This window comes from Lygodium microphyllum, chromosome 22, assembly GCF_053477565.2.
Source record: "Lygodium microphyllum isolate KBCC chromosome 22, Lygodium_microphyllum_v1.1.10, whole genome shotgun sequence".
NCBI lineage: Eukaryota > Viridiplantae > Streptophyta > Polypodiopsida > Schizaeales > Lygodiaceae > Lygodium > Lygodium microphyllum.
The window spans coordinates 112,468,785-112,496,097 of NC_141156.1; the positions used below are offsets into that span (position 1 = coordinate 112,468,785).

A 27,313-nucleotide genomic window follows, 5' to 3' on the forward strand; every position below is an offset into this window, starting at 1 on the left:
AAACCGGTCCATATCCTTTCCCTAGAAGGTGGTAGCAAATTGTTGCTTTTTGACCTGATCCCCGTACATTTGGTTGAATCCACTTGCTGTCCACCTAGTCTCAAACTGGGCCACATGACATTCAGGGTCTTATTTTTTCTTTCTTGAAAACTTAGAGGCTCTAATCTTCAGGTTAACAATTTGATTTGGATTCATTATGTTCGGCTTATGAGGCCTTCACAATGGCGGCAGATGATTAAAATTTATAGACTTCTTAGATTGAAGGGCTATACCTCTCACTAAAACTGATTTCCCAAGCACTATATGTTGCAATCTTTTGAGTGCCTTCTTAGGAGGAGTCTTGATCTTTAGGTGGTAATGATTGTTCCTCATCTTCCAAAACATTAGGTGAAACTTCAAGAGTTGGAGGAGTTGGAAAAGATTCTTCAGAACGAGCATGAGAATTATAAATGATTGTTGTACCCCTAGAGGGATCCACATCCTGATCACCCTGACTATCAAGTATAGCTTGTTCTTCATCTAGCGTGCCTAATGTTGTAACAACCTCTGCATCATTAAGAAAAACTACTTGCTATTGTTGCCTTGCTAATGCCTCCCTTAATTCTTGTGATTTGCTCCTAGTAAGAATAGGGTTGGAATGATAAGGGTAATTTTCTGACATAAATGCTGCCCATAAAAGGTGCCTCTTGATACATCATCAATGCCATCAACATTCATGTCACCTAAATCTCTCAAGAATTGATTCCAGATCTACACCTAGATCAAGAAATTATTTTTCTAAGACTTGCAGGGATCGCCAAAGTGTTATGGATTCTTAAAATGCCATAACAATCAAGACACATTATTTTGCCTGAAAACACCACAGTATTGCAGAAAAAATCCTAAATAAGTTTGCAGCTATTGATACCATATAACATTCAGGAAATATATCTAAACATGAAGCACATATCATATTCAGCAAAATAGAAGTGTTGTCCATCAAATATTACATTGTTTACTATCACCATAGCCATCATTAGTTGAATAACTTGAAAAAGAACAACATTAATACTCAGGGAACAACCAAAGAACAATAGGATCAAACATCAACGGCCATTTCAGGGCACTATCTCCCATCATATTTCATTCTTGATCATACAATAATCCAAAATACTACATGCACACTAATTCTAATGCATAAAATAGTGCTAAATATACAGTGGAATTCAAGTTCTAATAGTAAGCTAGATGTCTCCTCTCTCTTCACGCTACTCTCTTATGCACTCCCCTCTACATGGCAACAACCTCCTCTTTTTATTCTCTCAAAAGAATTTATTTGCCAAAAAGCATGCTAAATAATCATAAAGAGTGGTCCTCCCTTTGTTATGCCGATGCCATACACACCTCATCCTTTTACAAATTTCAATTATATACATGTAAGAACTTAATAGTGAATTATTAATCAAAGTGTCTTATTAGTCTAAGAACTTAGGAGTGAGTTTACACTTAGAACTTGCTCATCCCCTTTAATCTTGCACATCCCATAGATGTGCCACTTATGTAACCACTCAAATCAAATACCCAAATAATTAGCTCCTTTTCAATCATGTGCATAAGCAATCATCCACCTAGATCATATATCAAAATGATAGGTATCTACTCCATTGTATATCCAACCCAAGAAACCCCCTCTTGAATCATAAGGCTTGGGTGGGATTCATACACTTGAGGCTTTTGAACCTCCATATACATGATTGCAACATGCCCATGAACAAATACATAGCAACATCCCTACTCTCTTTGGCAACTACTTCTGTTTGCTGACATTTTTCTCCACATTTAACATAATCTAAGCATCACTTGCATCCAACACACTCTAAGCATCATTAAAAGCATATAGGCATTCAATATCTTGAAGCACCTCTACATTTCCTGTCAAGGCATAAGAAGAGAGCATACTTTCATATGTCAAAGCATAGGAATCATTCTCAAACTATGTAGCATTGCATCCCTCATCATCTACTATATGGATATCCTTTGGTTCTTGAACCTTAGTGTGGCTTGCGTAACATGTGCATACATCAATTGATCAATATCTCTCTAATTCACTACATGAACTAAGATAGGAGCATAAACACTCACAAAGTCTACATATGAAATGTCCATCTCATTGTCTTCAAGCTCTTTCAAGGTATGCTTTGTCGTATGGCTACACAAAGCATCAATAGTCTCAACATAGGCATCCTCTATGTAGCTAATCTGAGCTTGGGTAGCAAGTAGTATAGTCTGAGAAAAATCATGTGTCTCCTCTATCCTTTTAGCTCCTCTTCTTGCATCATTATTTCATTCTCTTCCTACATTATTCTTGCATCCTCTTCTTGCTTTACCTATAGTTGCTCGTATAATGCAGCTAGTGTCTTACATGAAAGGTTCCTTGCAAAATCTAGATCTCCATATCTAAGCTCAACCACCTTTCCATTTACTAAAGCTAAGTCAATGCCACCTTGACCCTATGATGAGGGCTATTCGATGATTGATATGGGTGATTCATGCTTATTACCTATCACAATTGTACTTTGCTAAGAATCTTCCTTCTCCTATTCAGTAGATGTGTTTCTTTATGAAGGCTTTGGTTCCATCCTTTCATCTGGTATGTGTTCTTTCCTCCTTTAGCTCTATTTTCCCCATCGTCATCAACAATCAACTCAATTAAGCTTTATGTCTTACAGTTATAAATAATAGTGTTTGAGACTATTGTTAGCCCTTAGATCACAGTCTCATTAATGCTCATTGATCTTCTAGCTCTAGTTGAAGGCCAACATTGTACTCGTTGAGTGAATTCTACTATAGTTGTAGACTATCAAAGAAGAAGATGGAAGGCCATTGCCTAAAAATTTGCTTCTTGCACTTGTGGTGCATTTATCATAGGAAGGAGTGTAATAATTTGAGCTAAGCTCATAACATAAGGTGATGTCCATTGGCCCTCTCCTTCCCTCTCTCTTGGATCTCTCCAAGGGTCCTTTGGTATACTATTGTATTTACATGGGGTTTGTTTGGTTTTTGTATTCTGTGTCTAGACTACTATGTGGAAGCTTCCTCTCCCTCTTCACATAAGCTAGATGTCTCCTCTCTATTTACCTTACTCTCTTCATCAATACTCCTCTCTACATGGCAAAACCTCCTCCTTTCATTATCTTGAAAGCATTTGTTTGCCAAAGAGCATGTTAAAGAACCATAAATATTGGTCCTCCCTCTCTTATGTGAATGCTATACATACCTTATCCTTTTACAAATTCCAAGTATATAAATGCAAGTAATAAATAGTGTACTATTATTTGGAGTGATTTATTAGTCTAACAACTTAAGAGTGATTCCACACTCAAAAATTGCTCATCTTGCCTCTTCATCCATGAATATATAATACTTCAAAATGTGCCATGGTTGGAGGGTTTCATTATTTGACACAAAAGCTCAGAACTCCCACTCCCTCCGAACCTACACATCCCTAGATGTGCCACTTATGCAACCACCGGGTCAAACATCTAGAAAATCAAGTCTTCCTTCTATGATCATGTGCATAGGCAAGTGTCCCACCTAGATCATAGATCAAAATGACATGCACTTGCTTCACTAGATTGTTGAAAAGCATAGATCTAGAGCATCACTATGGAGAATGAAACACAAAGACTAAACTCATGGTGGCATAGACTTAGAGACAATGACTATTACACAAGTGAATTAGGTTCCAAGATGGAAGCTTGGACTCATAAACAAGATCTTGTGTGTATGGGCAATGATACTGAGTGAAAGGACAACGTAAAATTATCTATTTAATTCAAATGATAGACAAGTACAATGCTTTATAGTCTTTCGGGTAGGTATCACTTTCCCCCACTTTTCTTATGGGATTCAACAACAAACTTGTATATCCTTGGCCCAACTACTCCATACAAAGAGGCTACACTCGGTGTGATTTCCTAAATCCTCAACACCCCTCTTCAATCACAATCATAAAAAAAGACACTAAGTTTACAGAGGCTGTCATGAGTAGAACCTTGCTAAGTATGGGCATACCACAAAATAGGTGAAGCATCCAGAGGCTATTGTAGGAAAAACAAAACATCTTGCTAAGTGGGGGTACACCCAAACATGGAAAACATCCAGGGGCTATTACAAGGCCTCACTAAGTGTGTAGAGATTGTGGTGTATAGGCTACATGAGGAGTTTTACAAGCTTATGAAAGGAGCATTATAGGCAAGTACACAAAAGAAAGATCTAGTAAAATTTTGGGTCAAGGTTCGATAGGCCCTTGTGGACTTTAGCTTTTGATTTTCTTTTCGCATAGATCTTCTTTTCCTTCTTCACAATGATGTAATCCACTTTTCTTTCTTTGTTGATCTTTTTATCGTCATGATCTTCTTTTTCTTGGTCTTCTTCTTCATGGTCTTTCTTGTCTTCTTCTTTATTGACTTTTCTTGCATTAGTCTTCATGTCCCCCTCAAGCAAACATATCACCATTTTTGAGATTTGCATGATGAGCGAGGTAGCTAAAATGTCTTCAAAATCTTCAAATGAAATCATTGATTGCACTTGGATGTAGGCAGCTCCATCTCTTCCTGCAAATAGATCAAACAAGTATTTCATGTAGTGTAAATGAGCAACAAGAGTCGTACTTTTCATGAAGGGCATCCATTTTAAAAATATTCATGTTTGACATTTCCATGGCTGAAAATCAGCACCAAATCTCTTATGTTAAATCAATAAATGAGTTGAAAAATGATTGTGTCAAAGGACACAAGAAGCATTAGTGTTAAACAGCACTATTTAGTATCAAAAGATACTAGCTTGTTCTTGAATCTTCAAGTTGAATCTTGAATCCCAGAAGTGAAGCGAAGATGAGAGAGAAGTTTGTTGAGCCGAGCCATGCTCACCATGGCTCTAATACCATGTTGAAAAGCATGGATCTAGAGCATGGCTATGGAGGATGAAACACAAAGACTAAACTCATGATGATATAAACTTAAAGATAATGATTGTCACACAAGTGAATTAGGTTCCAAGATGGAAGCTTGGACTCATAAACACAATCTTGTGTGTATGGACAATGACACTAAGTGAAAGGACAAAGTACAATGATATATTTAATTCAAATGATGTTGAGACTTTAAGCTCTTGTGTGTGACCCCGATAGTGTCTTAGCTATGTCCAATTGTATCATCAAGTGTGGGGCATTTAATAAGTCAAGTTAGTCAATGTGACCTAACTAGAGTTAGTCATGGTTAGTTAAATCTAGTGTATAACTTACTCTTTAGTAAGTGAAGAAAAATAATGAAATAATGAATAGAAGATAGAGAGCATGACTGAGCTCTCGGTTCCTCTCCTCTATCTGTGTCTCATTTGTGAACATGGTATCAGAGCAGGTTTTGTGGATGCCTTGCAGGGATTCATTGAGCTTATGTTAAGCTCAAGAGAGTGAGATTTCAGCTCACTTTATAGGGCAGCTTCACCTCAGTCTACAATGGAGATTGGCAACCTCCTTTTCTCTTGGTCTGCAATGGAGGCTTGCTCTAGACTTGGTCTAGACTTATCCTAGCCTGCATATAGCCTTGATTGAGGCTTATGATCCATTATTTTCTATTGGTCAGTCCTAGGAACACCAAGTGCAAATTCACGCCAACTTTCTAGATTTGATCCTTCCCAGTTCAGTCCTCTTCCACTTCAACTTTAGCTCAATATTTTACTTGGTGACACCCGTAGTTAGTGATGGCAATGAACCCTAACATCAAATATTGACACTTGGTATTGAGATTGATGACCATATACTTAATTCTAGATTGTGAATAACACTCTACATGCTATGTAAAATAGGGCAACCCCTTGTCTTGATGATTCGAGCTCCTTTTCTATGCTCATTTGATGCCCGAATGGCTATAATTGATGTTGGACACTTTGAGGATGTTGTGCCTATGCTATGAGATGTATGTGGGCTGATTCAAGTGCTTCATTTTCTCAATTTGGATAGAGATTTATGTGCTGTAATATACAAATTTGAGAGTGTGTGCCTACGATAAAAAACTATCATAAACTATTGGCAACAAGTATTGATTTATATTGAAGCACAACATGACTTTGGTTGGCTCTAGTGAGATGCATGATTTGGCATTTACTTGAGAAATGTCTTGTGGATTGAGAAGGGGATTTTATGCTAATATTTGGAGCTTTTTAAAAAATATATTGATATGGTCTTGGTTGTTTGCAAATAGTAAATGTACTCTATGGTATTGGCTCTTGAAGACAAAGCATCTATGGATATCGGCATGGTCATATATTGATCTCTACACATAGTAGTATATGTATGAAGTGGTTTGAGGATCTTTTGAGCTAGAATAAACCTTGGTTGAGCTGTGCATTGGTTGATTGCAATCTGCAAGCAGCAGGATGTTTGATATATGTACTTGATGTACATGAACTGAACTATGCCCATATGATTATGTATGGACTCCTGCATGAAATAGCAAATGTCTTGAATGTTTTAAAGCATGTCTAACATGTATACATCTCAGTTTTAGCCTTGAAAGAGCTACTATTCATTGACATTCTACAGATTTTAGACTACATGTTTGATTGACTGTAGTAAGGTTGCATGATACAGAGTTTCAACAACTACATGGTCTATGTGTTGACCGATGTATCTACAAGTTATGCCACATGTTTGTGGATGGTTTTGAGATGTTAATGGGATGAAATGCCCTGGTTAAAGAAAACAATTAATTGAAGAAAACTGTCATAAACAATCAAAGATTGCAGTTGGTCAGTTAGACTTTTTGGCTTGCAGAAAGTCAAGCATTGACTAGCCATTGTTTGTTACAATATGGCAAATGTAGACAGGACCGAAAACATAACCCAAATAGTGGGGAGAAATCTTGACACTTATGTCATATGGAAGTTTTGCATGGATAAGTAAAGGATATTGGGACTTGGTGTGATAGGTGTTGAAGCTGAACCTGAAATCCCAAAGAGGAATCCTACAGCTGATCAAAGACGAGCGCACCGAGCTTGGTTGGAAAGAGCTCACAGGGTTCTACACTTGTTATCTTTGTGTATCTCGAATGCTATGGTAATGCAGATCATGAACTGCAAGTCACCAATAGATGCATGAAACATATTGATCAAGTATTATAGCATGACTACTAGTGCCAGGAAGATATAGCTAAAGCAGAAATTCAACAACATGGAGAGAAAATGCAAATCTATACAAAAGTATGTCACAGAGATTAAGACGGATTTGAATATAAGTCATTTGATACTTCCATCTCTATGCGGGCTAAAATGTTGGATTTCAATGAGCTGATTGCATTGCTTATTCATGAGGAAGTTAAACTTGGCTTGGCTACTACAGGCTCTAGTAGCTCCAAGAGCAAGGATGTTGTCTTTTATTCGAATCAACATGGCTATGGCAGCCATGGTAAAGGTTTTGGTTTTGGCAGAGGAGGCTAGCAAAATGTATCTTATGGCAATAATAACTAGCAAGGTTCAAATGCAGGAGGAGGTGAAAATTTCAGAGGTAGGGGGAGATCTATCCCTAGAGGCAGAGGCTCCTGGCACAACAACAATGTCCATTTGACAATCCTAATAAGGATAAGGATTGTCACTACTGTGGAAAGTACAATCATATTTCCAAGGACTATTGGAAGAAGTAGGGCAATCAAAAGCGCAAGTAGCATGGACATTATGCATCGTCTAGTCAGACAGATGATGCTTCTGGGGATAGATTGTTTGCCATGACATATGTGAAAGACAGCCTGCTGAGAAGTCTACTACGGATGTTGTTCGGTATATTGATTTAGAGGCATCAAATCATATGATGCCTCACGGTGACTGGTTTATTGATATGGTTCCTGAGAGAAATGGCTATGTATGCACAGGGGATGATGCACAGCATAACATTAAACATAAAGGCAAAGTACCTTTGGTAATCCATGATGGCAAGAAAAAGAACTTACATGATGTATTGCATGTCCTGTCAATTACTAAAAATCTATTTTCTGTGGGCCAAATGGCTGAGTAGAATTTGCATGTTAGGTTTAATGAGCATGGTTACTTCATTGAGGAGTTTAGTAATGGTTGCAAATCGATTTCTCGTGGTCATAGGAATGGCAGGATGTTTACACTTGATGCCACTTTACCATAGTTGAAATCAGCCATGTTTGTCCATGGCTCTGGCACGATTAGAGATTAAGAAATATGGAATAAAAGAGTGGGTTATGTTAATATTCAGTGGGGCTGAAAATGATGCAGAAAAAACATCTTTCTAGAGGTCTACCCAAGTTTGCTTACACGGATATTGGTCATGTCTACGATGCTTGTTAGTTTGGTAAACAATCAAGGTTGCCATTTGTCAAGCATGTAAAAAATAGTATGCCACTATTGCAGTTGGTTCACTCTGATGTGTGGGCATCCCATAATGCATCTATGGAAGGATCTAAGTATTATGTGACATTCATTGATGACTTTAGTCACTATACTTGAGTTTATATACTAAAAACAAAGGATGAGGTGTTTGTATTTTTCAGCAATTTAAGTGGCAAGTTGAAAAGGAATTTGATTACTATATCTCTTTTTTGAGATCTACAATGGTGGGGAGTATGTGCCAAATGAGTTTGACAGTTTTTTGGATGAAAATGGCATACGTAGACAGCTTACATGCAGCTACACTCCACAACAAAATGGTAAACGGAAGAATCGGGTCTTAATGGAAGCTGCACATGTAATGATGAATGAGAAGAAGATGCCACTCTATTATTGGGCTGAGGATCTTATGAGAGCCATGTATATCTTGAACAGGACTCCCACTGCATGTATTCATGATATGATGCTATTTGAGAAGTTGTATGGCTAGAAGCCTGATATCAATCACATGAAAGTATTTGGCTATCTTGCTTATGTGCATATCCCTGATGAGAAGAGGAAGAATTTGGATCCGAAAGCACATAAGTGTGTCTTTATTGGTTATTCACAAAGGAGAAGAAGGCATATAAATGCTATGATCCCTCTACTCGAGAGACACTAGTCAGCAAAGATGTTATCTTTGATGAGATGGCATCTTGGTATGTATCACTGGCTACAGTGCCATTAGATATGCCTTCTACACATGTTTCTATAGTTGATTCGTAGCAGAGTATTGCATTGACAGGCCCTAGTGGTACGTAAGTATCTCCATGGACAGGGAGATTGGCGATCACCATCCACTAACACCACTATGTCAGTGAGGGGGAGATATGATGTGGTGGACAACAAAGGAAAAGAACAAGCTTTTGATGATACATATGGTGTGATGACACCTAGCAAGATGACTTTAGGCTATGACTGAGCTAACAATCTAGATAGTGAGCTTGGTATTTCGACTGTGTACACGTCTGACACTAGGCAGAATAGGTACATTCTGCCTCATGAGAGAGGGTAATTGAGTAGTGCACCATAGCTTAGACGCTTGTAGAGAGTCACGTACCCTGTGGTGGATAGGCTGACTTATCGTGGTTATTTTTTGAAGCATTATGCTGATATGATAAAAGTGATAGAGGTCAAAGAACCTACTACATATGATGGGATTAAAATTGGTGCACATCTATGGATGAGGAAATATCAACCTTGGCCAAAAATAAAACATGGGATATTGTGCCACTGCCAGAAGGAAAGAATACCATTGGCTACAAATGGGTCTATAAGATTAAATGCAAGTCAAATGGCAGTGTAGAGAGGTACTAAGCCAGGCTGGTTGCTAAAGGTTATTCTCAATAGTATGGGTTAGACTATGAGGAAACATTTAGCCATGTTGCCAAGATGGCAACCATACGAATAGTAATCTCATTGGCTGCTGCTAAAGGCTATAATTTGCAACAGATGGATGTTAAGAATACGTTTCTCTATGGTGATTTAGTAGAGGATGTTTATATGGATCAACCATCACTAGGCTTGATTTGAGTTATGTTGTTTGTCTCATAAGTCAGTCCATGCAGAAGCCCAAAGAGCCACACTTGGATGTTGTTAGGCGGATTATGAGATATGTAAAGTCCACTATAGATTATGGGATGTTTTATCTGGAAGATAAGCCCTTGTCACTAGTTGGATACACAGATGTTTTATGTGGAAGATAGGCCCTTGTCACTAGTTGGATACACAGATGTTGCTTGGGTAGGATGCTCATATGATTGTAGATCTACAAGTGGTTATGGCTTTGGATTTGGAAGTGGAATGATCAACTGGAGCAGCAAGAAGCAACCAATTTTTGCATTGTCTAGCACTGAAGTAGAGTACAGGGGTGCTCCATTGGTAGCATGTGAGATTGCATGGCTACTTAAGCTTATGACTGATTTGGACATACAGGTAAATGCTCTAGTGACCTTGTTATGTGGCAAACTTAGTAGTGTACTCCTGGCAACAAATCTAGTTTATCATGCCAGGACTAAACACATTGAGTTACACTACCATTTTATTAGAGAGATGGTTCTTGTAGAGAAAGTGGATCTTATGCGTGTGAATTCGGATGAGCAGGTAGTAGCAGATATCTTTACCAATTCTCTAGGTAAAGATAAGTTCAATCAATTTCAAAAACTACTTGGTTTACAAGTTTTATCTTGAGCTTGAGGGGGAGTGTTGAGACTTCAAGCTCTTGTGTTTGACCGCCAATGTCTTAGCTGTGTCGAGCTGTATCAACAAGCGTGGAATATTTAATAAGCCGGGTTAGTCGATGTGACCTAACTAGAGTTAGTCATGGTTAGTTAAATCCAATGTATAACTTACTCTTTAATAAGTGAAGAAAAAAAATGGAATAATGAATGGAAGATAGAGAGCATGACTGAGCTCTCGGTTCCTCTGCTCTATTTGTGTCTCCTTTTTGAACAAATGATAGGCAAGTACAATGCTTTATAGTCTTTTGGGTAGATAGCACTTTCCACCACTATGCTTATGGGATTCAACAAACCTTCATATCCTTATCCCAACTTCTCCATACAAAGAGGCTACATTGGATGTGATTTCTTAAGTTCTCAACATGTATATCCAACCCAAGAACCCCCTCCTAGATCATAAGGCCTCTAGACTTGAGGAATTTGAACATCCATGTACATACTTGCAACATAACCATGCAAAAATACATAGCAACATCCCTTATCTCTTTTAATCCATCACACTCAAAGTTTCTCAAACATCTAGGCATTCAATATCTTGAAGCGCCTCTAGATTTCCTATCAAGGCATAAAAGAGAATATACTTTCATTTCAAAGCATACAAATCATTCTCAAAATATGTAGCAACACATCCATCATCATCTATATGGATATCCTCTACCTCTTGAACCTTCTTGTAGACTGCACATTGTGTAACATGTGCATACATCAATTCATCAATATCTCTCTAATTCACTATATGAACTAAGACATGAGCATCATAGGCTTCCTCATAAGCACTCACAAAGTTTACACATGCAATGTCCATCTCATCAACGTTAGGCTCTTTCAAGGCATCAATAGTCTTAGTATAGGCATCCCTGTATAGATAATCTTAGTCTCGTAGCAAGTAGTGTAGTCTGAGTAAAACCCTATGTCTCCTTGATCCTTTTAGCATCATCTTTGTGCATCCTCTTCCAACATTCTTCTCTCATCCTCTTCTTGCTTTACCCCTTGTTTCTTTCATCCTCTCGAAAGCATTTGTTTGCCAAAAATCATGTAAAGAACCATAAAGAATGCTCCTCCCTCTCTTGTTCCAATTCCATAGACACATAAGCCTTTTATAGATTCCAAGTATATATATGCAAGCACTTAATAATGCATTATTAATTGGAGTGATTTATTAGTCTAACAACTTAAGAGTGATCCCACACTCAAAACTTGGTCACCTTTTCTCTTTACCCATAAACATATAATACCTCGAAATGTGCCATGGTTGGAGGGTTTCATTTTTTGACACAAAACCTCAGGGCCCCTATCCCCTCCAAAGTTGCACATCCCTAGGATGTGCCGCTTGTGTAACCACCCGGAACCAGTGTCGTATTTTTCTATCATCTTCCCCTCGTCTCTCGCCACATTTTTCCTTCTTGCAGTTTTTCGATCCGAGAGCCTACATCATTCAAAGATTGTGCGAAGCTTATCCAGGTGTTCTTTCTAGCTAGAGTGCATGCATAGATCATCAACAAATACTTCTAATTCTCGTCTAAGCATGTCCTTGAAGATGGCGCACATTCAACATTGAAAAAAGGTAGCAGAGGCGCATTCATCAGCCCAAATGGCATGACTATGTACACGAACACACCCCACTCCATAGCAAACATCATCTTATGCATGTCATCAAGGTGTACTTGAACTTGGTTGTAACCTAAGAAGCCGTCCAGGAAATTGTAGGCCTTTTTTCATGCTACTCTCTCAAGCATGTGCTCCATGTAAGGCAACTAATAATTATCTCTCTTGGTCATGGCGTTCACTTTCTTATAATTCACACACACTTAGATTTTTCCATTCTTCTTCAAGATGATCACAATGGGTGACACCCAGTCCATATGCTCAATCTCCTAGATGAATCCTACCTTCAATAGCTTATCGATGTCTTCCTTCACGACATGCGCTTGCTTTGGATTCATCACGGGTAAGGTCATTGCTTTAATAGCATTGTGTTAGGAGTCGGATGTTATGTGTTATGACCCTCAGATCGACTCCTTTGAGGCCAGGTGAACATGTCTATATACTCTCGCAAGAGAGCAATAAGATTAGCCTCCTTTTGCTTGGTCAGGTCGTCAACTACTATAGACACGGGTCGCAAGGCTTCTCCCCTTCCCCTGTTAAGTCGACTTCCTTGACTTTGGCAAGTCCTATTGGTTCACTTGTCTATCCTTGTCTCTTTGCACCCAACAAGATCACTACCCTATCCTATTTCTCGAATTTAGTGAAGCCCTTTGGTAGGTCCTAGGGTTTCTTTTGTTGTTCGACTTCCAACCCTTTTGGTTGTCCTCTCTTTTTCTCCTTCAATCGTCTGCACCTTAGGTGGACTAGCATGTCCTCCTTGGTGCGTTTGGTTTTAGAGGCGGTCGAGGTATCTCTGGATTGCTCTTAGAGCTTACCTCTGATTCCAAGTTGAACTCACAACCCTCACTAGAGGATGGAGTTTCCCTTGGTGGTCGCAGCTCTGAGGTTAACTCCATCCTAAAGAGAGGTGTGACACTTGGTTGGATGCCCTACTTGCTCATAGTCCATCACACCTAAATGATCCAGCCAAGTGCAATTGCATTCAATTTTTAAGATTCCTCTTTCAATTCTAAATGTGTTGGCTCTCTGCGGCTTGGAGTCCACCTTTATTTGTTCAATTACTCGGCCATCAGTTCGTACTCTATCGTCTCGACCTCTTCTTCACTGCTTTCATTCGAGGAATAGCAATTCTCGTGCTCATCATCTAAAATTCCACCTTCTGACTGCTCGTCGTCATCTAGGTCTCTATTCGTGACTCTCTTTCCATCCTGATCAGTGCCTAATTGTACATAACATTTAGGTCATGCACTTTGGTCCATCACCATCTCGGTTCATCCATGAGATCTTGGAGCAGTTTGAGATTAGCAACTAGGTGACTAGCTAGCTCCCTTGTTGGATAATCAAGAATCCCCTAGAGTTCAAGTTTGTTAAAATGCGATATAGAAAGGGCCTACTAGGGTTTTTGGCCATCATACAGAGTGGCACTGATGGTAGGATCTTACCCCTTGGAATCTAAGGTGTAGTGGCTTTATGGAAGTCACATGCTATCCTTGCAGCCTACTTATAATCTTCTTCCTCATCCGAAAATGGTAGGTTGATGGTGGCTAACACATGCATCCAATCCCGCTCATCTTCAGGGCAGGGAATGTACTTTGTCAAGGTCCACACGGATTTCTGGCTTGGGTGTCTCCTTTTTCAAGATAGAGGAGATGGCATCTAAGTCGACCGACATGGTCTTTCAAGTATCCATCTCAACTCTTACTACCTTTGATCTGTTACATAATGAATATGAGGCCGTTACCCCAGTCTTCGATTACCCGTGCATTCCTCATCCGTGGTCTACCTAGCAAAATATCATAATCTACTCCCTTCATAATGATGAAGTTCCATGTGAACTGGACACCTTCTATCTTCAAGGGCTAGTCCTTCAATACTTTGAATGGCTTAACTTTCATGCCATTAGCCAGTGTGACATTAAACCTTATGGTCTCCACCATTGGTGAGTTGCCCCAAGCTTGCAGAACTGCATGGCTAAGTACACTTATTCCTGCTCTCGTGTCTATAATCCCCTTTCTCGTGACATCTCCTAGTGTTGCCACACTGGTAGGACTAAATGCATCTTCATGCATTCCCAGAAAGCATTCACATGCAAGGACTTAGGCATTGAGTTCAATGTGATGCTAGTTATCTATGTGCCTACATCATTTTCATGCAAGTCGGTTACTCCTGGCTCATTAGATCCCTCTACTCATTGCTTTGATTCTCGCCATAATGAAGGGCTTTGCCTAAGCAGATCCCCCATATACAATGTTCTAAGAGCCGATAGCAATGTCATAAGTAGGCCATTAGCCACTTGCCTTTCATCTTGCCTACACTCTTTTGCCACTGGTCTTGAGTAGCTTGCCTACCAATGGCATCTAAGCCTTGTCTTTGTGATTCTATGTGAGGTCCAAATGCATCTCTTGATTTTATGCGTGTCAGTGATACCAACGTGCTTACACTAGAGAACTCATTGACCTTGTCTTCTAGGATGGGCTCGGCATCCTTTAGATGCTATTGGGCTTCTTTCACCTACTCCTTAACCTTGTCAACTATTTCCAATTGGCGCTTTGGATCAGGATATTCCCTAACCTTGGCACTCCTCTTCTCCACTATTTTAGGTGTTGAAGTCTTAGCCTCTACATCCATCACTTGCTTCCCTCTCGTTAGTGTGGTTACACTGTCCATTTTTAGTGTCACTTTGGTGTCAGCCCTTTTTGTCTTCCTTCGGCAAGTCTTCTTTCCTATATCAAGGTTGCATCTAGGTTGCTAGGTCGTAACAATGAGATAGTGGCATGCTTTGTTTATGCCCTAGACATGACATTCAACAATATGGGAGTGGCCTCACCATCAAGCGTTTCTACTCTAAAAAGCCCTAAAGGTACAGAAGGCACGATTTCTAAGCTAGTAAACGGTTTTTACGTGGGACATTTGGCATATAAGTGAGAGATTCCACACTCAGGGCATCTCAAATCGGCCTTTTCTAGGTTAGCTTGTTCTCTTTTGGGGGCAACGAGATGAGATATGCCCTGGGTGGCCGCAAGTCCAGCATGAGATTGGGTCTTGGCTTTGCCCTCCTAGGCCTCTACCCCTTCCCCAACCTAACACCATCATCGGTATTGCTTTAAATTTCATTAAGATGGGATTGCCCTCATTGTTTTCATACAAGAGACATAAGGGTTTACGTATGTGTTTTCCTCATTCGGCTCCTCCACACATAATGTATTGGAGTGTCACTAGGTGGATGGATCACAAAGGGTGCAGGTAGTCTAGGTATACCTATAGGGTTTATGTCCATTCTAGGGACAGCCGGCTTGGTATCATTAGGCACTGGAAGAGCTAATGGAGCTCCCCTTCCAAATTGCAGTAGTCTATTCCCCAAGTAGTATGGCTGATTGTGAAGCTACAGATATGGTAATCACTTGGTAATCGGCAATGCATAGCATCATGACCAAATCTACTGCAGTTGGCACAAGGTCTGGATCTAGGATTCGTGCACTCGGCCGGGAGGTGGTTCCCTCCACACAATGGACACATTGCATGTGAGGTTGCGCAAGTCTTCTAATCATTTCCTAGAGCTTGGCCAACTCTAGCTTTATATCTACCAATTCTTGGCTCGGGTCAACACTCTTCCCTTTCTCTTGGTTACTCTCTGACTAGATCTCTCTCTAGCAGCGGTAGCTCTCTCTGAGGCTCTAGAGGTTGCACTATCTCAGCTTGTGGCTCTCCAGCTCCTCTCCTTGAACAGATCATCTACACGTATGGCTTCTTCAAATACCCTAGCTAGCACGTCCCTTTGAAGGTTTGAGTTGCCTACCAAGGCCTTGTAGAGCTATTCACACCTAATTCGGCTTATGAATATGGTGGAGACCACTTGCTCACTAGGTCACTCTTTGCTGGCTGGGATTCTCTTAAAGAGACTCCACACATGGGTGACGTAATCTCTAATGTCATGCTTGTCCTTTTGACTAACATTCATCAATCAAACCATGAGTTTATCCGAGCGCCCCACCTTAGAGAATCTCTTAATGAAGAGGCTCTTGAGAGTATTGAAGTTGTTACATTCCGCCTCATCTAAACTGGTGTACCACATCCATCCTTTATCTCTAAGACAAAGACCAAAAGCTCGCACACATTGAGCAAGTTCTATTAGGCCATTCGCCTTCGCACAGCTGCTCGAATTGCTCTACAAAGCTATATGGGTCATTGTCAGGCTGGTACTTGTCGAGTTGCTAGAAAACTACAGATATCTTTGATTGGCTCCTCGAATTCGGAGTGATTCTTAGTCCCGCTAGCAATGAAGTTTCTAGGGCCGCTCCGCTCTGCCCTGCAGACAACCGTGTTGTCTATGAGTCTCTTCATGAGAAGCTTGATCAATGTGAGATTGGCTTCTAGCGTTCTTTCCCTCTCCGCATTGGGTGTTGTCCTATTCAAATTGGCAAGTGCTAAAACTTGTTGGACCCCTTGCATTTCTATTTCTCCTACCTCCTCAACCACCTTTGAGCTCACTCTTCCTAGTTGTAAGAAGCTATGCCCTGCAGCACCTTCTTGGCCAATCCCCGCTCTTCCTCAAGGTCAGCTATGATATCCTCAATTGGCCTACCATGATGCTCCATCTTGGTTTGTAAATCGTATCAATTGATCATGTGTTGTATTCGGATTGGAAACTCTCCCAAGTCAAGCTGGTCATTTTCATGATTGGAGCTTGGTCCTGACATCTAGTCGGTCTCTTGGTCCACTAGTTTGTCAATCAAATTGATCAACTCAAGTAAGGTTGAGTCCCTAATTGTTTTGGTCTCCTCACTCTCCAAGAAGCTTGCTTGTGATACTTGGTAGCCTTGGCCATGCGTTTGAGATTTGAGGGTCTTCTCCTATTAGTAGGTTCAATTAGGTTGCTTATCTTGCATGTGAATTTCTTGTTAGTTCAGCCAATCCTCAAATTTAAGTGCACTCAAGTGTTCGTGGGGTGCTTCTTTTCGTGCGCAATGCGAAATCGGGCTTTTTTCTTTCTCAGTGCACTTCAAGTGATTATTCATGTAGTGTGTGACTGTGATGAAAACAATGTGATGCAACACACTTTTCTAGTCTACTCCCTCAAGTGGTGGTCACTCCAAGAGGTTCGGTTGGGTCCTTTAAGGTGTTTCCAATGGGTGGTCTAAGAGGCTTTGTTTGAGGTCACTGCCTAGGTGTCTAAGTCACAATATTTGCAGTCTGGAGGCTCTATGAGCCGTGCGATGTGTCTAGATACCTATAGGGGTCTTGCCTTGTTTCTAATTGAGCTCTACATGGTCTTTGGACTAATCAATTTCCAATTTTTGTCAATGTGTCCGATTATTAGATTTCTAGTTCCCAGAATCGGTCTAACCGATTCTGGGTATGTCTGAGTGAGAAAATCGGACCGATCGGAGTCTGAGTCTGGTATCCGTCGATTATCCAAATCAGACGGTCCAAGTCTGTATGAGTCTAGTTGTTCTAGTCTGATTGTGTCTGAGTCTACTGGCTATTTGAGTAGTCCGCGTCTGGGCCAATGATGTCCCATCGGATGATGAGTTGTAGGTGTCTGAGTGACATAGACTATCCGAGTCTTGGTCCGATTTTTGGAATCGAACTCCATGACGTTCATTTAATTTGGATGGCGCAAATGACCCCGAGGCAAGATTTTGATTCGTTCGACCTCCGTGGTTGATGCTAAGTGTCCTGAGGGCTTCCAAAATAAATGATTAGGTGCTAAGGAAAGTTTTTGTGTACCTAGAGTAGTCGAAAACCTACAAATCGGTGCACTTGTCTTAGAGCTCCATATCTCTCTCTCTCTCTCTCTCTCTCTCTCTCTCTCTCTCTCTCATAAAGCCCAGAAGCTAAAAATGAGCTCTCTTCACCCTTTCTCACGGTTTTAGACCCCCTCTCCAACACTCCTTGGATGCATTTTCCTCTTTTTTGCCAGATTTCAACCCCGTTTTTCTTCAATTTAGACCTTCTATTGCACAAAATCCTACTGTGGTTTTCTTTCTCTTCCCTTATTTTTACTATCTAAATGCCTACAAATCACAAGCTAACGCTAATGCTAATCCAATCAACTTATCCAAACTTCAAAAATCCAAAATACTTATTTGCAATGGAGATCAAATGTCCTTTTTTCCTACCTATTTACCTCAAGCACCAGTTTGGGGAAAACCCTCCAATGCTCGATTCGGAGCGCGAAGTAATCAAGGCTTGAATCCGTTGGTCTCGGCAAATGGAACCAAAATGTGTGAGCTTTTGCTCGACTACCAAGACCCATGGACCACTTATTGCTCAAGTGTTTCAAGCCGAATGTCAATGGCTACCTCTCACATAGCCGTATGTGCTCTCTAGCCTACGAGTGTAGTGAGCGTACCTCAATGCATGATCAAATACCCTTCTCTCTCTCATGCACATTGGTAGCACCACGATCTGAGATGCGAGCTCAAGCAACCTCAATCCATCTCCTACCAGAACCGGTGGCTAACTTTCTACTACAGAACTTGCAAAGGAGGGAGCCTTGCGCTCTCTTACAAAAATTTGGGGGTGTCTTTACATTTTAAAATGTGTCTTTGCCTTTGCCTTGACTTTTAAGGTTACTCTTGCGCTTTTGGCCTTTTCTCCTCTTATCCTTCTATCGAACCGCCTTTTCCACTTTTCTCCACATTTTTAAATTTTCTTGATTTTTCTTTTGCTTCCTTTTTCTATGTCTTGTACTGGGGTTAACAGATGCTCAAAAAGAGACTTTGATACATGGGTTTTGATGTATGCAAGCATAGGGCTTGCTTAAGTAGGGAGAAGCTTGTCATTTGTAAGAAGGGGAAATGCTTGCTATAAGTTAGGGGCTTAATTAAAGGGCTATAGCAAGGTCTTTGAAGTAGGGGTTTTCCCATTTCTATGATATAGAAAGAAAACAAAGAAAGAGATTATTCTTCTTACTTATTAGGGATCTACAATCACTTGTTGATTTGTCATAGACTATAGTAGATCAAACCTAGCATTAAGATATTTGTAGCATGTGTGAAATAGTGGCATATGTTGAAAATTTCTAGCTCCTTACTTCACTTATTAAACTTAAACTAAAATTTAGACCTAATCTCCTTGAGCCTTGTCTGCACAAACCACTTCCTAGCCTTCATGATTAACTTTTGCATTGACCATTCATCTTAGAGAATATTTTTGTAGTGTTATGCCTAGTTTGCATTTATTATGCTAGTGTTGCATTAGAAATATAAAATCACTTTACATACATTTGGTCTCGAGTGTTTATTTAAAGTTTTTTTAAAAAATTAAGGAAATTTTACAAGAGATTCATCTCCTTTTGGGAGTGTTAGAATATTATATTTGTAATAAATTTTGGGATGCTTTGATGTTGATTTGGTTGCGTATTGGCTTTGGAGGGCACTTCTCTTTTGAGCCTGTAGTTAGACATATATGTCGGTCTAGTGAGAGTGGTACCATAGTTGATGACAATGTTTAATGGTTCTGTGCAATTGAGCTTCACTTTTGAATCTTTGTCCAAGTCCTTATGTGTTCATTGTAGGTACTTAGTAATGCATTTTAACCATAAGGCATTCAAGTCTTGCTTGACCAAGTTCCTTATTAAGACATCCTTCATCAACCCACAACGGTTATAGTCTTGTTGTAGGTGAATGGTTGATGGAACACCTAAGCCAAGACCCTTAATTCCTCGTTTGTTCATATTCCCTTTAGTACAATTCCATCATTGTTAACCACTAGGTCATCCCATCTATGAGACATCTAGGATATTCGTTTTTCTTTGTCATATCTTCTTGATCCTATTTTGATCCCCAAGGTCTCTTCTATATATTTTAGTATAAACTCAATCTTGTCTCCCTTTCCTCAAAGTGTTGGCCTAATTTCAATCTCACAAAAAGTAAAGTTTGGCTAATTATGTCATTATAAATTGTCTTAGTTCACAAGAGAGAAGGAAATTTTCTCAAATCTATGAATTTACTTTTTTGAAATATCTTTTATAGAATTGAGAAGCATGTTTGTGTGTTTGTGATGAGGTGTTTGTACAATTTATTATGGATTTTCTTTTGTTAGTCTTATCCTAGAGGATTTTATGTGAGGTATATTTAAATGGTGAAGTCTCTAGATCAAGAGGAATTTAACATCCTCTCTTGAACTCAAATGTAAGCTTTTCTCTTGGTCATGACTCCATATGCCTGGAACATCTACTTCACAACATGGTATTAGCCCTTCTTACAAGCTACTTAGTGAAAGGGATGAGATATTTTCTAATCTCAATTATTTTGAATATAGAAAATTGTTCCCTACACTAAACTAGCCTTAGTTAATATTATCTCATTACCAACTTTGAATAAGGTCATGACAAATTAAACTTTGGTGACAAAGTCCCACCTTGAGAGGTATCTTATCACAAACTTTAACATGTTTCTCAGTGGTCCTTTGTTATATGCATGCCCTAGATAAGGTGGTAATGGTGTGAGTAAGGGGAATTGTAAGATTGAAGTTCATATGAGTTGTGTTCATACAAGGCTCATAAGGTGGTAGTGGTGTCTTTAAGGGGGATTGTAACAACAAAGCTCATATGAACACATAATACCCTCAAGTTTTACATGCAAGCACACATGTGAAACCATAATGTAAACATCACAATGTGTGCATTGCATTGGAAAATTGTTATGATAAACCACATTATAAAGTCCTTGGATTAAAATGGTATAAGACTAAACATCAATCAATGGTATGTAAACTTAATACATAACCTTGTGACTAAATGCATACTTTCATAACACCTAGCATGATCAATATTTTGATTAAGTAGTGCTTTGAAATCAAATAGAATACCATGCTTGTTATACCCCTTAATAAGAAAGGGTAAATGTAGTGAGAAGATGAGAAGCACTACATCCTAATCCACTAAGTGAACAATAATTAATATTAGAAGGTATCATTTACCTTGAAAGACTTTTAAAGGCTAGAGAAATTAAGTCTAAAAAGCTAATAAAATTAACATAGAAAATTTAAGTTATTATTTGATTCATTGAATGCATTTAGTCCATCAACAAAGCAATGGAACTCAATCTAAAATCACAATTCAATCACAAAAATGTATCATCCAAATCATAATAATAGTTTCTAACTATAAGGATTGATTGTCTTAAAGTAACAAGCATGTGCATGTGTGCACAAGTGCACATGCACCCATGCACACACTTTAATCAAAAAATTGCATGCTACAAGCATCAAGTGAAGACCAAGAGCTACATGTGATCTTTCAAGGTTAACTACTTGATTAAGGATAGTCCCACATAGAGGGGTCTAATCTTGATGTGGTTGGTTATTGTATTTTTTAACTAGAAAATAGGAAGTAATCCCTAGTTAAAAGTAGGCAATGTATGGGTCCAAATAGCTACAATGTAGCACCATTGCTTGCTCTACAACAACTTGAGAACATCTCACCACCAAGTGACTCCATATAGTTTAAGCCCTTATCAAGGGATCTACCCAACAAGCACCCCATAGGGTTTCTAAGCCATCTCTATTTATGCAAAGGGAAAGGTTCAAGCAACTTTGGCCTTTGATTTGGATGCCCACACACGTACCATTTTATGGTTTTACAAGGCATGACCTACCAACGCCCCATGGGTTTTAAAACTTAAGTCCTCATCTCTACATGGAAACCACCTAGGCTACTCATTTTGACATTTACACACTTATCTTTTTTAAACCAATGTTTTTGGCAGTGAACCCAAATATAAAGGGCAAGAGTCCTATATGGCTACCAAAAGAAAACTGACTACAAAGGCCAACCCCAAGTTAAAATGTGCATGATGTGAGATTGATTGGTAGACATTTTTAATGTATCAAAAGAGTTCAAGGGATACAATTGGGAGACCTCCATCACAAGGGAAGTATAAGCATGAAGAGCAAAGACCTTGTGAAAATATGAATGTAGAGAGTGAATTGGGGGACCTCCATCACAAGGGGAGTATAAGCATGAAGAGCAAAGACATTGTGAAAAGATGAATATAGAGAGCAATGGAACACAAATGATTAAAGGGATCTACATCCCAACAAAAGTACAAGCATGTAGACCAAATAAAGCATTTTGAGGGATCTACTTCCCAACATGAGTACAAGCATGTAGAGCAAAGAACGTATGAAAAGATGAGATGTAGAAAGAGTAAGACACATACATTCATGTACTTGCACATGCCCGCACAAGCGGTACATTAACACTTTTCTATTTTATTATACTTCATGATTTTGTCATGGGAAAACCCAAGAGGAATAAGCTCAAAATTGCAAAAGTTATAAAAGCCTACTTGTGGAAAAGCGAAGGATTTTTTATTTTTTATTTTTTATTTTTTACAAGAGCTGAATTTTACAAGAGTTGGGAGCTACTTTATAACAATAGCTACCCTAGAAGGATAATCCCCTAGATTGAATGCACTACAATTAAGCATGAAAAACACTTTCGAGTCATCCAAAGGTGAAGTCATGCAAAACAATCATAAAAGTCCCTAGTGTGTGATGCACTATGCATAATACAACCAAGAGCAAGGATTCATTGTAGGAGACGTTAGAACATTCTAAGAGCATTGTTTCACTGCAAACCATTCCAATATCGACGTCTAGTAACTGTAATACGGAAGACGGATTCAAGAATACGGCTCCTCGATGTGAACAACATTGGTGGCAAACGGTTCTACTCACACTTCAGCTCAACTCTAACTCTCTCTCTCTCTCTCTCTCTCTCTCTCTCAAACAGCTGCTATACACTATAAATTGGATCAGTGTGTGTTAAGGACCTGAGTTGTTGTTGCAGTTGCACAGTGGTGCGCGCTTGACCACCAACCAGGCAGTCATAATGGAGCCACTTGTGGATTGCCGTAGCTACTGAGTCCAGCAATTCATGTAAATATAATTAGTAGGTGCTCCCTTGCCATCGGGATGTGCCTGCTCTTTAACTTTGAACAGTACAAGGTGCTTCTTTCATGGCTAAGGAACTTGGTGTGTTCTCGAGCCATCCCTTCTCTTGTTCGCCTCTTTCCTTGGGCGATCCCTTACCACATTCTCAGCTTTCCATCTGCACTTTGCTAGCAGCTACACTTATAAGTGGAAGTGGTGTGATAGGTGTGAAAACATCGCCTCTTTTCCAAGTCAAACAAAGTTGGAGCTTGACATTCCTCACATTGGGAGCATGACTCATACACCAGCAGATACATGATTCATGGAGATACACAGAGTGAGAGAAGCACATTTCCAAGTTGGAGCTTGGTATTACTCACTCTCTTTGCCAATGCTTGGTTCATTAATTGTTTTGGCCAGACAACAAATTTCTCAATGCTGGAGGTGTCAGAGAAGGACCTTATGGGTCCTCTTGCATAGTGCGACTGGCTTTCCTTCATCTTACCACCATTGACTTGTGCATCTCACAGAGTCTCCAAGGTTGAAAATTTATTGCCTCATTGGGTCTGCACTTACCAGGATACTTAATAGTTTGCCATAGAAACAGGGAACGGCCGTTCCGGCCTGTAGGAACGGTTTAACGCGTTCCAAATCCTTGGAGGAGGTGAAATGACTAGGGAACGTTCCTTGCAGTTCCCTATTTGGAACGGCCGTTCTAGGCCTGTTGACCAAAAATTTACATTTTTCCACGTCTTTTCTTTTTGCTTGTATCACACTCCTACCACATGTTCACCTATCTCCACTGCCTAATGTGCACACACTAATCTCTCTCTCTCTCTCTCTCTCTCTCTCTCTCTCTCTCTCACATTGAATATTCAAAGTGTAAAGACAACCCACAAGCCAATTAGGAGTCCATACAAAGCTCAAATTTGATGCATTATGAACTCTTGCAAATCACAATCAAATTTCAACCTATTCTCAATTCCAAGGTAATCATCCATTTATATTGTCTAATTTCAGAGCAATTTGGAGCTATGGGGGTAATCGAGTCAATTTTGGGACATTCGGGTCAATTTGGAACATTGAGGGGTATTGGGGCAATTAGAGGGACATTCTTTGGGACAACTTGGTCATGTAGGGCATATTTAGGGCACTTAAGACATGTGCCGTTCCCCCCCCCTTCCCGTTCCTACACCTTGGACGTTCCCCCCGTTCCAGGGGCTCCTGTTCCCGATTCCCATTCCCCGTTCCAGGTAACTATGATAGTTGCAAATGCAAATTAGATCAGGCAAGGTAAATCTTGAGAACAATCCAAGAAAGCCAATGCAGATGAGGACAGGAGGTGAAAAGACACTTCCAGTTTACTTGCATAACATTTTACAATGCTTCAAGGGTGTTTTTACCCAAAAGTTAAAGGTGTGTCGCCTTTACATGTGGATAGTGACACTACCAGATAGCAGTAGCAGCTTAGATGCCCTGGCCAGAGCTTCCACACCCATGCACAAGGAACGCATGAGAAGGCCTTTGTTTTAACAAATGCACTGGACTCCTAGTTGGATGATTGCTGCTGTCAGCTGATCTTCAGTATATAACTTGGAACCATTCATTCTGACAACAATTGTTTGATGATTTGAATTCTGGACTGTAAATACATTTGCATGTTGAACTTCCAGTTGCAGCTCTCGCAATAACAGCATGACCCTCGCAACAGGGTAGCCTTGTGAAGGACTCTGAACCTTTATAAGGGCTTCCCTTCCAGGGACAACATGCACCCTTGCTGTAAAACTGCACCTTGGGCAAGGAGGCACAGGAGTACTTCCTTTATACTGACCACCAGCAGCACTACTATGACCTCTTGCTACATAACCCATAAGAGAGTGTCTCTGATCTGAGAAGTGAGATTCTGTAGTCGATGAGAGCACGTTCTTTTTGGCTATTTCTACTTGCCCAAGAAGCATTTTCTTTTCAAGTTCCAGTTTGTGGACTTTGCCCGTGAGCTCTTGTATATATGCTGTAGCATCAGCTAGCAATGAAGCTTTATCCATTTTTGACACATTCGGTACAACTGCCCTTAAAGCATAATAACGCTGATTCAGCCTCTCTCGTCTCAAGCGTTCAGCTTCAACATGGTTTAAAGGCTCTTCTCTGCCATTCGCAGGCTTTCTCCCCCGTTTCCTTGGTTTTTTCTCCTCAATGTAGGTGTCTACCTCTACATCTTCCAACTCTATAGGGCCTGCAGTTCCCTTTGTCATTGAAGATGGTTCTTCAATTATTCTTTCTGATTGTCCCATTTTGTCTGTTCCCTGCAGCCTTACATTTCCAGGCTGGCTCTCGGAAATGCCTTTTACAGACTTTTGACCCGGATTACAACCGTTGACTTCTGAAACTTGAGAAAGATTCTTGCTTTCCAATGTTCCTGACAGCTTGGCCCCATGGCTATAATAGCTATGAACCTCTGGCATTTCCATTGAGTAGCTATGGCTGTGGCTCTGGATAACTGCGGTATCCATAGAACTATTGTAGCTCAGTTCTGGGCCCTTCACATTCTGGTAAGAAGCTGATCCCCAAGCTCCTACTGCCATAGCCCCGTAACATTCAAAGGGCTTTGACATGTTTGTCAAAGTAGACTGGCTATGGCCTTGCGCTCCCGCACCTTTCCCTTTCTGATTGGAACATTGTGTCTCAGTTAATGTCATCCTGAGCTCGGGAAAAACGGCAGTATCCCCAACTTCACTCCTTTGACTCCAATAAGAGCTCTCTGATGGTGCAGCCTTCCATGTCTCTTGGTTAAATGGACGCTCCTGGTTGCTCTCACTTGCAGCATTGGAACAGGATGCTTCTCCTGAAAACCTCCTTTGCAGGTGTGTTGAAGAAGCAGAATTGCTAGAAATGTGGCTGGAAGCAAGGCCATGAATAGACTTACCTCTATATGCCAGTGCCGAGGTTGATGGATCACTCGAGATGGCAGAAGGGAAACCGTGGCCAGAGGGCAATGCCTCAAATTTCAACAAGCAGTCAGGAAATACATTCTTGATGCTCCTTAAGAACCCTAGAGTTTCAGGGATAACAACAGTGGAACCGAGCTCCACCACACCACCCAAGGTCGGGACGCACACAATAGTATGGATGCCAAGCTTCAAGGCGAGTTGCGCACGCGGGCAATGCATGCAGTGAGCATAATCCGGTCCAGTAAGCCATACATGACGGGATATGGCAAAGGCTCTGCCAGGACTTGCAAAGCCAATGGGGAAAGAATTCATCATGGAAACCAGGTAGAACCATTCCGAGTCTGTCACATCGGCATCAAATGCAGCATCCGATCCTAACCCTAACCCTAATCCATCATCACCTTCTCCACCGACGAAGATCTGGAGCTCTCGGAGCACCTTCCTTCTCAGCTGGCGATCGGATTCACTCACCTGTGAGGCAGCACGAGCGCATTCTGGGCCGGCGGCATGGGGGTTGAAGTAGCCGTCTCCCCAGACAAGCACAGGATCCCGCTTGGTGGTGTCGGGGCCGGAGGCGGGGGCGGGGGTGGGGGTGGGGGTGGGGGCGGCGGCGAGCTGCCAGAAAATGGCGTAGGTCCAGGAGACGGGGCCGGACTCGGCGAGGGATTGGAGGCGGAGCTGGAGGTGATCGTCAGCGTCGGTGGCGGAGATGGCAGCGGTGGCAGCGAGGCGGGTGTGGTCTCCAGGGGCGGCCACAGAGGCAGGCTGCGGGGCGTGATGGTCGGGCTGGGTGCCGGCCATGAAGGCTTCTATGAAGGCCTGATCATCGTCCCAGAGGGTTTGCATGTTCCGCGGAGGGGGCGCGCGAGGGAGGTCGGGAGGGCGGGAGGGCGAAGGGCCGCTTATCTGCAGACTCTGTATACGAGAGTTTCCTCTTTCTTTCTGAGGAGACTCGGGAGGGCAACAAGAGACATGGTGCTGCAATTTTTTTGCTGTTGATAATATTCAAACGGGAAAGCCATTAAAAAAGGAAGAAAATCTCTTTTTGTTTTTAAATTTCAATTTCAATTTCAATTTATTCCAATTGGGCTGCCAGCTCCTTTTCCGACACGTTTTTCAGATGGGTCGGCTGCCTGCTTCAAAGTTCAAAGCCGTCCTGTCGTTTTCAATGCCATTTCTGCGTTTTCCATGGGGCCCGAGGGCGTGACGTGT

At 40.8% G+C, this 27,313-nt stretch overlaps 1 protein-coding gene across 1 annotated transcript; it reads right to left on the reverse strand.

The window, feature by feature from the left end:
* Nucleotides 1-24,144: 24,144 nt before the first annotated feature.
* On the reverse strand, nt 24,145-27,073 carry LOC148017519 (transcription factor MYC2-like). The gene has a single exon (XM_087663013.1). It carries the CDS (start codon nt 26,945-26,947, stop codon nt 24,683-24,685), a length of 2,265 nt encoding a protein of 754 aa, XP_087519139.1. The 5' UTR covers nt 26,948-27,073; the 3' UTR covers nt 24,145-24,682.
* Nucleotides 27,074-27,313: the final 240 nt, after the last annotated feature.